The sequence below is a fragment of the Anas acuta genome, chromosome 3, assembly GCF_963932015.1.
Source record: "Anas acuta chromosome 3, bAnaAcu1.1, whole genome shotgun sequence".
NCBI classification, from domain to species: Eukaryota; Metazoa; Chordata; class Aves; order Anseriformes; family Anatidae; genus Anas; species Anas acuta.
Window position 1 is genome coordinate 13404393 of NC_088981.1, and position 13083 is coordinate 13417475.

At 40.9% G+C, this 13083-nt stretch overlaps 1 protein-coding gene across 7 annotated transcripts in view; it reads right to left on the minus strand.

The window, feature by feature from the left end:
- The window catches only part of TTBK1 (tau tubulin kinase 1), a 104491-nt gene that overhangs the window by 87318 nt on the left and 4090 nt on the right, over positions 1 to 13083 (minus strand). For 2 of the 7 annotated variants that reach the window (XM_068675730.1, XM_068675731.1), the window contains exons 2-3: positions 6024 to 6125; positions 1571 to 1729 (exon numbers count right to left, since the gene is read on the minus strand). In XM_068675730.1, coding sequence (XP_068531831.1) covers positions 1571 to 1729; positions 6024 to 6026 — 162 coding nt within the window. In that variant the 5' untranslated portion in view covers positions 6027 to 6125. Of the gene's footprint in view, positions 1 to 1570; positions 1730 to 6023; positions 6126 to 6895; positions 7157 to 13083 lie in introns of all 7 variants that reach the window. The other 5 variants (XM_068675727.1, XM_068675728.1, XM_068675732.1 and 2 more) reach the window with 3 other exon arrangements.

Here is a 13083-nt window from a genome sequence, read left to right on the forward strand (position 1 = left end):
TCTTTAAGTCCTCTGATATTCACAGCCCACTGCATAACTCACGAGACAGCTGTACTGTACCCAGTCAGCACAGGGAAACTGCTTAGTGCTGCTACCCCAAATCACTTGCAGTTCAAACTATAGAGGTTGGTGTTGTGAGTTTAATGATTCCGACATTGTTGGTAATTCAAGTTAAAAATGGACACTGTGGCACAAATGAAATTTTAATTTTCCTTATTTTTTTTTTCTTTTAAGACAAAGGCAAAATACAGAAAAATAATACAGAACTTTAAACAGTAAAAACTTAAGCAATCTTTTATGTATTATGTTCTAGTTTCTAAGAGAATCTGCATCCTCTGAACAAATCTGGAGGCAATGAAACACATGTCTAGAGGATGGGATTCTCCCAATGTCTCTACCAGTGTTTTTGCATCATTCTGTACAAGCTTCTGCTCACAAGCTGTCATTGTTCTCAAGCTCGTCTGCTGGGTGCCTAAACCAAGACAGCCAGGTCCAGTCCATAGAAGTACTGAGCATGCTTGGATGCTCATGATGTCTAGCAGAGTTGTGCTTTGGTCATAAATATTAAGCAGTCTGTAAAAATAATTAAAAAAAAAAAAAGATATAATTAAATTAGATGCACACTGGAACAGGCTCCCCAGGGAAGTGGTCACTGCACCGAGCCTGACTGAATTTAAGAAGAGATTGGACTGTGCACTTAGTCACATGGTCTGAACTTGGGTAGACCTGTGCGGTGTCAAGAGTTGGACTTGATGATCCTTAAGGGTCCCTTCCAACTCAGGATATTCTATGATTCTATGATTCTATGAAATTTGAGACCCTTTCTGTAAAAGCGAGCTAATAGTTTTCTTGTATATCACCTGATAAAAGAATGAATAAAAAAATATTCCTGACACAGATACTATAGCAGCAAGAAACACAAAAAGGTGCATTTAAATGACAAAGTCAAGCCACAAATTTAAATGGATATTAAGATCTGCAGCAACACAATGTATACGTGAAAAGATGAAATGATTCCACTGATTCAATGCGTCCTATCCAGCTTGCACACCAGATGAGACAGTTCATTCATGAAGACCTAAAACTCTTAACATGTGATGACATAATTTTTAATAGTATTATAATTATTTGAACACAGAAATTGTACCAACAAGATAACTATGGAATTTCTGACTTTTGAAGTCAATGACATTCTAACCTTAAACATTTGCATTTAAATTATCTTTTTGCAATGTTATTTATTTATAGGGATATCTCTAGTATTCTTTGCCACAATATCTCAAAATCAGAGTTTCCTACTAAAAGATGACTCAGCCTGCTGCAACAGTTGAATCGTAACTGAAAATTCCTGGCAGGTTTAGTCTTCTAAAAATACTAGATGTTCTAAAATAAAAACACTAGAGCAATATTGACCATCTCCTTGCAGTGTTCTACTAACATATAGGACAAACTGTAGGACTCCACTGTCTCTTGCTGGAACCCAGGACTAACTGAGTAAGTTTCTATACTACTACAGAAGAAGGAGATGTGTTTGGGATACCAAAGGAGGCACAAAGTCAGTACTACTTACCACTTTCCAGCGATCTTTGACCACATAATTGGCCGGAAGGATGTCGACCTGCTCCCCTCCTCCACTCATGTTTGGTTCGTCCTTGATGACTGCTGCTAGGCACTGCATTTGCCAGCCAGAGAGTATTTTAGTAGCTCCCAATTTAAATGAGCCATTTATCTGGGGGAAAAAAGGGACAGGGGAAAGGAATGACAGAATTAGCACAGGTTATGGCAGAAGTACATGCTATATTTCCAAAGGTTTTGTTTATCACTAAATCAGAACCAGTCTCTTAGGAAAGAAGGCGAACTCACCTTGCAAATACCTGAGCTCAACCCATGCACAAACTTGGCAGACGCAACCATGCTTCAAGTCAGCAGCACAAACTAAAAGGGTGACAATTCCCAGCTAAACCATGCAGGAGTCCAAGGCTCTTGGGCCTGACAGCCAACAAGTCAAAGAGAATCTAATGCCAAATGCTGCAAGAGCTGTTATTGTTACTGAGCAAAAAGGTCTTGCTTTAACAGAGCAGCTGCAACATCGGCAGTTTTTATGGTTTTCATTGGACGACATCCAACACAAATCAGAAGGGTTTGCCAGGTATTGCATTCAATAAGCCTAAAAGCATCAGAGTAGGGTAGAAGGCCCTTTGGGGAGCCAGAATTAGACACTGCCACTGTGATGGACAGCCAAGCAAAGAAGATAGGGATGGTTAGAAAGGGCTTCAGCCATGTACAGATTAGTCCTCCTAATAACATACACACTGATAGAAATTATCAAATTAAAATATAGAAAGATATCTTATTCCTATAGCGTTTGCATGCCCCATGCCCCTTTTTCCCTGCTTTTATAGGGAGCTCCAGATACCCTATGCTGAAATTAATTTTGCTTCATTTTCTTAAGATTACAATTCTACAAAACTGACTTCCAGATACACACTGAATCCCGTGCTCTAGAAGAAATTGAATCGAAACAGAAGTAATAGATTTTCCAAATGCATTTTGCCTCTTCCTGTAAGATCCCTTTCTTGCTTTAGAAATAGGCCAGACTGCATGGATCTCTTATTAAGCTTTCTTCATGGTTCTATCTTCCTTCCCTCCCCCCCAAATATTCCAAAATATTCCTTATTTTCCTTCCTAAAAATGAGTGTTACCGCAGCACTCTGACAGATGAGTTAAATAAGGTTAACACTGTAAGTATCAAATGGGAATAAAAGACCATCACACTTCTTCAGGCCACAAAAAAATGAACAAAGTCACCAGTAAATTAAGAGCTCAAGTAGCGAAAAGAGCTCATTTCCTAGCAGTGAAAGGACCACGGAAAGATAGGAAGGGACCAGCATGCCGTGTGCACAAGGCAGCAGCAGATAGAAATATGTCACAAAGTCCAAGACAGAGGATGATCAAACATCAGAATACGAGCAAGTCAAAAGATTTTGTTCTCGAAATAGAAGATAACTATGTGGAAAAAACAAGCAGCAGAATAATGAAATAAGAGGACTTCTGAGAAACGTTCACACAATCCAACATCTAATAAAGTACAATCAAAATGATAAAAGAGAGATAGGAAGAAACTGAATTACAAAAAAAATAAAATAAAAAGTCAGAAGAAATGACACTGTGAAATGCTTCGAATTCCCGTAGAAAGAATCCTGTATCTGTACAGAGCAGCCACTTTCAGTTCCCAGCTAGTGAAGACAGAAAGAAAATGGAAAATTCTCCAATGAAAAAAGTACACTCTGTGTTTGGCAGCACAATATTTGTGCTTCTTATTCCTAATGAGCGATTCTAATGCTATTCCCTGGCTCCTTTATTCCAGCCAGAAGAGCTGAACTGACCAGCCCTAAGCTAGCAACAAGCTCTGCATATGCTGTCCACCCAGCCTCCCTGCACCTCATTGCAGCCTGCACGGGAGAGAATCCCCCAAAATCTCTACGGCTGCCTTTTCTTCTATTATTTAAGGAAAAGTCATTTAGTTATAGACTGTCCTACCTCCTCAACTTCACGAGAAGATAAAAGCACATTAACATACACATACAGGGGCAGGTACCATCTCTTAATCCAAAGGAATAATTTTAGGGCGAAGACAGAGTACGAAAGTCAACAAATTCCCACAGCTAGGTAACTGCTTTCTCTGATGCTTTATACACCACGTTCCTTCATCAACATTATAATATATGTGTTCAAAACCAGCATGTTTGTTATTTAAAGAAGCGGTCGTAGAAAGCTTTACTGGCTTTGAAACAGAATAAAATCCTCCTGGGGCACTACCATGAATAGCAGCCATTTGGTGATACAGAATTAGAGAACAAAGTTTACTGATGTGCTCTGGTGCAGCCAGAGTGATGCAGCCAAACAAAAAGCCAATTTAATTACAGCCTGAGACAAATTTTAAGCTGTTTTAGATTACAGCAGCAGCACAAAGCAGGGATACCATACCAAAAATTTGTTCCTGAGGCAGTATTAATACTGCAGAAACATTGGGTTTACCAGAGCAACCCAGAAGCATTGCCTACACCCGTGACAAGATCTAACACACATTAACCAAAAGTTCCAGAGAAAGGGTAAAAGAAGGGGTGGAAGTTAGCTTTGTGCAGAAAACATAAGTGCTTATAAATCATGCCTTAATGCAGTACTTTAATTCAATCTGAATCAATAAAATAAAGCACAGAGGTTGTTTGCATCTAAGCCTGGTGCCAGCCCTTTGCTGGGGTTGAATTTGCTACTGAAATTACAGAAGTGAGGTGGTAAAAGATGGTCAGTGGGGGACAGGTAAGGCACTACCACCTCCTCCCCAACACAAGCACAGAACGTTTCACGTGCAGACACAATGCTAAGGGGTATTAAGAGGGACTGGAGCAGAGATGGAGGAATTACAGCTCTCATGACCACCAGTAAGGCTGTTTCTGACTCCAATGAGTATGTCCAAGCATATGAACTCTGAGCTATCTTTGTCACTTTTAGCTTTAAGATGTACAGATTGCAGAACCTAAGGGTATATAACTTTGAAGACTGTGACTAGGAAGACAAAAAAGTTCAGTCTGTCTTTTTCTGTAGCATTTTTCAGGAAATAACTGCACCCCTGTCCCAAGAAGAGAAGCAAGAGAGCTGAGGAAGCCCATAATACTGTAAAACCATCTTCCTAGCAATAGTATATGAAGTAGAAATGAAAGCAGCTGCAAGAAAGCAACAGTGACAACAACAGGACCAAATCCTGTCTCTTGGCCAACCTCAGCATGCTATGTGAAATAGCTCTTGCATACTGCTATCTCTTCCAGTCCATACCGAAGAATCTTTAGAGTTTTATAAATTTAGTCTTGGCCTTAAAAATATATATATATATATATATACACACACACAAAAAAAAACATGCTTAAACAGGCCGCACTAAATATTCTGACACACTGCTCTGCTATCTGTTCCTTCTACTTGGCATCAAGACAGCTCCCACGAATAGCACACGTGGATAAATGGTCTCCTTAATTTTAAGGCAGCTTGCAAGAAAAACTGATGTAATATAGCAGCAATTATTGAACTGACATGAAAATCTAGACCAGCTGAGAAGCGTGACTAGGAGAGATGACGGTAAGAAACTTAGGAGGAAAGAATTATGTCAGTGCAAGGCCTGATGTTGCAGCCTATTAGTTTGGCAGAGCCAGACCATCAAATGCACCTGCCTTGTTCACATTTGCATTCATCAGGAGAAAAACTCAAAGCAAGCAAAAGGAACTTCAAAGAAGTTGTTAGGCTGAAGAACTTTCACGGCAGATGCTAAAAGCTTACACAGATTCAAAACCTGACTTTACAAATTCAGGAGAAATACGTGATTATAATTAAAAATCCATTAATGAGCTGCATAGAAACATTCCATCTTTGGCTTAGGAAGCCTCCAGTTCATGAACCACTGAAGGTAGGAAGAGCATTCTGGAGAGTCATTTTATGTTTTCTCTGCTCTTCTTCTCTACGCCACATATTCAGTCTTGGCAATCTTGGGACAGGATACTGGGCTAGATGGACCCGTGATATGACTTGGTATGAGCAGATTTATGTTTTTATCAGTTACTTTCAAAGTAGTGTATGCATGTGTATACACACATCCCCCATATCCTTTCAAGGAGGCCAGAAACCAAACAATAAAGAATCAATTAGAAAGTCTCATATGTGCACCCCAAGTACTTATCTTACAAGTTCTCTTTCAGGCAGGCAAAATTTTAAACAGTTTGACTGGAAGAATGATTTCCTTATTTTACAGGATCCCAGCATTCTTAAAATCAAACTTATAAATATGGAGCATTCCTTGTGGAAATCTCAAGCATTTATATGAGATCTTTCCTATGTTAGTTCATTTCAGTCTCAGTATAATGGGTTAGCAGTGCTCAAAATACAGCCAAACTTAAACAAACATCAAGTTGGAAACTCATCAGATGCAAGGTGGTTATTAAAGAGCAGAACAAAGCTATGGAGGTCTGTCTCACCATCTTACTAAAGGTCCTGGATAGCCTTAAGTGTCTTTATCTCACTGTTGAGGAATTGCAATATGTCACTTTATGTCAGGACACATCCTCACCTCTGGAAGCCTACAAATTAAAACAATTAGAACAAGTGAAGTTTATTTAAACTGCTGTAGCCCAGGACCTTCATTACTTGATCAAAGTGTTGCCCACATCATGAACAAGGGATCCACTTTAACAGCAGATCCCAAGAGTGTTTTAGACAGCTAATGCAAACTACAGATTTTTAGGTGAGATGAGGCTGGACTTGCACAAAAACAAAAGAAACAGCCCCGGTAAACCACAGTCTAGAAATCAGATTGATCTCCTTTTCCAATACTTGAATGGCAGGAAGTAAAAAAAAAAGTTGTGAACAGAATTTAGGTATAATTTAGCTGTTCCCACCATGAATATTGGTTTAAAAGATCCCACAAAGAAGCAAGTTTATCAGCATTAGGCCAAAATGAAACTGACAGGGCAGGTAATCAGAAAGGAATACAGTAAGTAGGATTGGGAGTGCTTAGAAGAAAAAGAACAACAGCAGGGTTTCCAAGTGCAGCTGAGCAGCAGAATTGGGGCTCAGTCAACAGTGCCATTAACTGCAGGCGCTCAGTGTCACTCACTATGTTACAAACTTCATCTGCTTCCACACAATACCAATTTTCAAAATTAAACCCGTCATGTGAAAACAACAACAAAAAAAACAAAAACTTATTTTTTTGTATAAGTAAGTTCCACCGTGCACCAGCATTCTTTTATTAGGATAGAAATGCATATAATAATACAAGAAACAAGTTGATTAAAAGAAAATACAGTGTACTGGACTAACAATGCTTCAACCCTGGAATATATCATACCTCCTGCTGAACTTGAAAGAGCAATCTAAAACAAGTCATACGTTAGGGTCGGTCTGACAGCAGGAGCTCGAAAGGTTCTGAATTGTTCCTTGTAGACACACATCTTCCTTCATTGCCTGCCTCTGCTGTAGCAAATCCTGCTCAGAGAGCAGGCTCAACTCCTAGCAGTTGTGGCTTAAATTCTCCTCTGTGACATATTCTTCCCATAAGCATGCAAGGGCACCAGCTTTAGACATTCTGGATTTGTTATTCAAAGCATTTCTGTAAAATAAACAAAATATCTAAAGGTGAGGTTGCAAGATACCGGGACTATTTTTCACCTTTGAGAGGCTTCTGTTTCATGCCTGTGAAGAAGTGATGCAAATGTGACCAGGAAAAACACATAAAATCTGAAATGCTGCGATCGAGACAGGCAGCTCCAGATTTTCTGCTAACCCCAGGCTGCACTAAAGGGAATGTAATAAATACGATAGCAGACGCCCCTTGACAGCACTATTACCACTCGCTGGTTATGCAGCCAACCCAATGCAGTTTGGCCCCCGCAGTGCCTTTGAAGGATCAGAGCACGAAGGAAAACAAACCCCCTCCACCCGTCAGCTCACGCTGCCAGGTACTGTACTAGTGCACAAAGCAGTCAGCCACAGCAGTGGTTTCTGTGCCAAACCCACCTATCTACAGGGAGAATCAGCACAGTTAATTACGGCAACAAATCATTAGGAACGTGCAGCAGAAACTGCCAACAGTGCGGGCGCTCTTACATGATCCTAATTCTCTCCCACCAGCAGACTCAGCTGCAGAGGTCAGAAAATGGGGAGAAATGGGACTTGGAGAGGGAAGTCTGTTACTTTCTTCTGGTCTTCCCAACCAAGCTGCTCGGATTTTTGATCAGAAAACTAAATACAACACCAGGAAATCTCTCTTAACATCATAACCAACTTAAGCCTCTAGTGATAGAACAGACAGACATGACGGTCTGCTTCCAATAAATAAATTTAACTGCAGGTAGATACACTTCAGCTGCAAAGTCAATATAGATCGCTATTTGCAAAGCTTGAGTAGTCTGCTGGTTGCCAAAATAAATATTTCTGGAAAAAAAGCAAAACCTAAGCAGAGGTTATACTTCTGGTGTCGCTTGGCCTGCACCTGACACCCCTTGGACATCACGTAAATTTTCATTCCACTTCTGGAAGACAGGGAAGAAAAAAAAATCATGTATTTATAGATCTGCCACTTGGATTTCAAGTCGCCCAGAGCTTTCTGAAATTTAATAAAAAATTAGAGTAAGTGAGGTAGCTGACACTTGCTGCACTGATACATCACATTAGACCAAATGAGACCATGTGGGACAAAATTTTCCTGGCTTCCAAGCCCACTGCTGATCTCAGCAGAGACTGTTTGTAATTACACAGAAGAGATTTCCTGGGACTGACGGAAACATTTTATCATGCCAGCTGCTAGCCACTTAAATCACCTCTCTACAGCCCTCCTTTAACTATTTCTTCCATGTTTCTGGGAAGCTCTCTGCCTTGGTTGGAACATGCTCAGAGGAGCACGTGTAACCTTCTTTTACCTCCTACTTTCCGCAAACCTACAGTTACATCCTCTGATCTGCAGCCTTAACAGTTTTTTTTAGTTTGCAGACAGATGGTGAATTGCTCAAAGGTGATGTCCTCACGGCTGACCCACTTTTTCTTCTACCCTTGGGAAATCCCAATACATTCTCAACCACATTCAATGGCTCTAAGCTTTTTTTTTTTTTCTCCTCCTCAAAGACAAAAGCACCCAGGGATGTAAAACTTGCTCTGAGACTCGAAGCTCAAATGTCATTGTTATCTGAAGGGCCTACAATACGATTCTAGAGGAATTTGTTTCCTTCATAATTGATCTAAAGATAATATTAACAACAAACACAATACCATCGAGGCAGATAGCAGCTGTAGCCCACACCTGTTTCTCTCTGTGACTGAACATCCTAGAAAGACACATGAAAATTCTTGCAAATGCAAGCATGCTCTGTTTAATTCTGTCTGCACTGCTGCAAGAGTCAGTTTCCAAGGAGAAATGGTGTTACTAAGCTCATGCAAGAGTTTTACAAGCTGGCCTCAATTGCCTCTATATAAGCCATTTCCACATGTATCTACGATGCCGTCCAGTCCACAACTGTCAGCATGTGCTTCCCATCTCCCAGCCCATGCAAACAATCATTTCCCACCCATAAACCACAAGAACAAGTTCTCTTATTTGTTGAGTTTAACAGCTCTATGACTTAGGCACGTGTCTTCTCATTCTGCTATCAGACCTTCAAGGAAAAAAAAAAAGAAAAAAAAAGAAAAAAAAAAGAAAAAGAAAAAAGGAATAATAATAATAAAAAAAAAACTTCAAAATCTGTTCCTCGGGGCAGATTCATTGTAATAATCCATATTTGTACTTTGATCCTCAATTTGCCAATGCTTTGCCAGGTAACTGGATCCTGAGAATTTCCTATTACAGAATACATACGGTTGTATTTTGTGTCTTTACTGTAAAAATTATTTTAATTCAATCCATAACTGTGTTCAAGTAATGGAAACAAAATTTATACCTAAGCTGGCAAAAGCTCACAGTTTTTCAGACAGATCTCAACCTGAAATGGGTAATTACGCCTTCTGTGTTCAATGTGCCAGGGCAGGCTGGCTACCAGAGAACACTTCTAATAATACTCCACAGACACAACAATCACTGCTTCGAGTCCAGCCTGGGCTCTTTGTAGTGGGGGAAAAAAATAAGGAGAATTGCACCACAGTCAGAAACGCAGATGGCAAGGTTAAAGAAAATTTGCTTGGCAAAAAAAGCAACTATACTGAAATATCAGCTTCTGAGTCGCCATCAGTCTTGAAATAGGTTGCAGAGACCTACACGTGAGCAGGCAGCCCTGAGACCTAGAACTTAATGCCTCCTCTCTTTTCCCCCATGCCATCAAAAGAGTGAGAAAACACTTTGCTGCCTTCCTTTTGAATTTGTCTTTTACCCTTTTTTTCCTCCTGCTCAACCTACAAAGGCCAGCAAGCTTCATCTTTGCTTGATGGGCAACCACTCTTTCTAGACAATGAGATGAAAGAGTCACGAAAAACAGAAAGAAGAAGTGCATCTTACACAAAATACTTCTTAGCACAACCAAGCTCAGGCTCAGACACCTAGGAATAAGGCCTACAGGTCATGCCCACAGAGCACAGCATTGCTGCAGAGAGCAGCAGGAGGTAGTGGGGCAATTCTGGGGCAATTCTGTCCTTGCCTACAACTGGACAGACAGACATCGGAGTCAGGAATAGGCCAGCATCCACACCAAATGGCCATTAAAACAATGGAGATGAAGAAAGGCTGAAGGATGCCTTCCTAGTCACTTGATAACTAAACTCTTTACAATGCAGGTATCTTACCCAAAAGGCAACTGAAAGGCAAATTCATTTAACACAGAAGCATCTTCTATGAATATTTAAGAGACTGAAGGGCTCCTCCTCTCTGCCTCATCATCCTACAGAAGCTGCAAATTGTTTCACTGGAGTTTTCTTTTCCTAAAGGAAAGCAACTAGAGCAAGGGAGGTGGCAGATTCTAGATCTCTTGCTCTTTTCAGATCAAGGCGTGCTTTAGCTACTGCAAATTTTACTAAAAACAAACCCCAAACCCACATTTTTGGGTGCCAAGACACTAATGAATGAAAGTTGGCAATCAATGGAAGCAGCACAGTGGTTACAGGGCATTACCTACAGTCTACAAAGGTAGACTGATCCTGGATCCACAACTTCAGGTTCCTGCTTCACCACTAAACGCTACCTGCAGCGAAAAGAAAGAGTTCTCTCCTCAAGGTTATTCTCTTCAAGGTTATTTCCTTGGCTTTGAGCTACTCGAACTGGTTCGTTGTAGGGTCAGTCAAATGCAAGCACCAGCATAATGCAGGAGTGGCACCTCAGATCCAGTTCAGCTTCAGTCCAGCTGTGCTCTGTGTTTGCTTTCATAGCACCAAGTCCTCAGCCTACCACGAAACCACAGGGCTCAGCCATTTCTCCTTCAAAGCAGCCAAGTAACTGCCTCAAGCCAACCTATTTTCCAAGGAAAGCAAGACACAAGAAACCAATTACTTTTGATAACTTTTGCACAACCCCTAAACCAGTACATTTTAGAGTCCAAAGCATCTAGATTCTGTATAAATAAATAGAGACAAGGCCAGCTGCGTGCCTCTGGACAGATGCGCCCCTACCTCACAGCTACAAAGCATTGCTTTTTCACATTAGGGATGGATGAACTGCATGAACTGAGGTTTGGGGAGGAGGAAGAAAGAATTACAGATACAATCCTGCCTTCAGGCTAAGTTCCCACCATCAGTGAATGCCAGGGAGGGAAAAACATCGTGTGGCAATAGGTCTTTGTGCTGACTGGCAGCGATCCTGTTGGTGACACCTCCTCGCTGACCCCTTGCACCAAGAACAGCCACTCAGATCTTAGGCACACCGACAGCTGAGCTTGTGAGGTAAAAGCACAGTGTGATAACCTGCCTGTCATCAGTGCAAGAGCAGCACGCCGAGCCCTGGAGGGCAGATTCCCATGAAGAAGTTGAGGTGCCATGTGATTGAGATTTATAGAAACAATTCAGCATGGAGAAAGCGAACAAGAAATGACCATTCACTGCTTTTTCTGAAGCATTAAGGAAGCAACAGCATGCAACTCCAGCGGCATCACACCAGCCAGAAGCTAGCAAGCATCATGTCCGTGGCTTTTGGTGGCAAAAAGGCCAAGAACGATAACCTGGGTTACCTAATTCTGCAATGGGGGAAGGAAAAAGACAAAATGTTATAAGCACAAAACCAAAACAAACAAACAAAAACACCAAATACCGTGCTTTCAGCGGTATGTCATATTGAAATGGGACCTTTTGGGGTGAAACAGGTCTCATAAAGAAGCTGGGGAATTACAATGTATAGATGCAGGGAAGCACATTTAGGAAGTTGCTGAAGGGACTGCATTCCTGGGCACTCCAGCGAACAAGGTATGAAGAAAGAAGGCCAGGTCACTCCAGTGGAGGAATAGCATATGTACAAAAGAAAACAATGGATTTAAAGGAGATAGGTAAATTAATTGTATCAAGCCTAAATTCTAAGATGTAGCAGCAAAACTACCCCATTGACCCTCTGACCAGAATGATGCAGCAGCTGTGGTTTGCTGAGGGAGAGCAGAGGAGCTGCGAAGGGCAGCAGTGGGTAACTTCAGCTGCCTTTTGGTGATCAGGTTTGTAACTCAATAGTAGCTCTAAGAGGAGAAATATGCCACCCTAAGAAAAAAGAAAAATCAAATCCTTGGCCAGAGCAACCTCTGTTTTGTTCTTTAAATTGCTTGATTTTAATTCTAATTGGCTTATTTTACGAGCAAAAGTCTTTTAAAAATAGAATATACACAGAAAGGAAGAAAAAGGGATGTATTTTACTACATTAAATGTAAAATCATCAAGCAAAAAAATATCAAAGAGCTGGAACAAACTGCTAAAGATGAACGTTATGTATTTTCCACACATACTTGACCACAGAGCAGCCAGCCAGTCTGCTGCATGACAGACTGACAAGGAATAGAAAGTCTGAACAAAGAGAGATGATGCCAAGGATTTTTTATACTTTGTTTTCAAGAGCTTTGCAGAGGATCTGGAAATCGGTCTTACTTCTTCACCAGACACGTTCAGAGAATGGAAAATGAGAATTAAAACTAACCGGCAGGCAGGCAGAAGGGAGATGCCATGACATCCAGACCTATAGGAAAGGCTAGGTGTTTTTGGATGACTAGACAAGTGTGCAGATAGGGCCATCTCTCTGAAAACAGTGTATCTGGAGAGCCAAAACCTCCTGGTGTGCTACCAGACAGACCAAAGGCCTTAAAAATTAAGATTTCTCAGGATTAAACCAAAGTCTCTCTAAAACTAGTAAGCGGTTAAAAGAGGGGAAAGCAAACAGGAATACAAGGCTAGGTTTCACGACAGTTATCACATGAAATGACACACCCTGTGCACATGCAAAATTATTCAGGATAACAAATAAAAAGACTATAAAACAGCTGACTGCAACACCAAGAAGAGTGTTTTCCAGCTAGGAAAAGCATGTTATATGTGTCACTGGTAGGAAAAGGACTGGAGCAATAAAGGATTTTAGCCTTCCCAGGTGGGTTTATG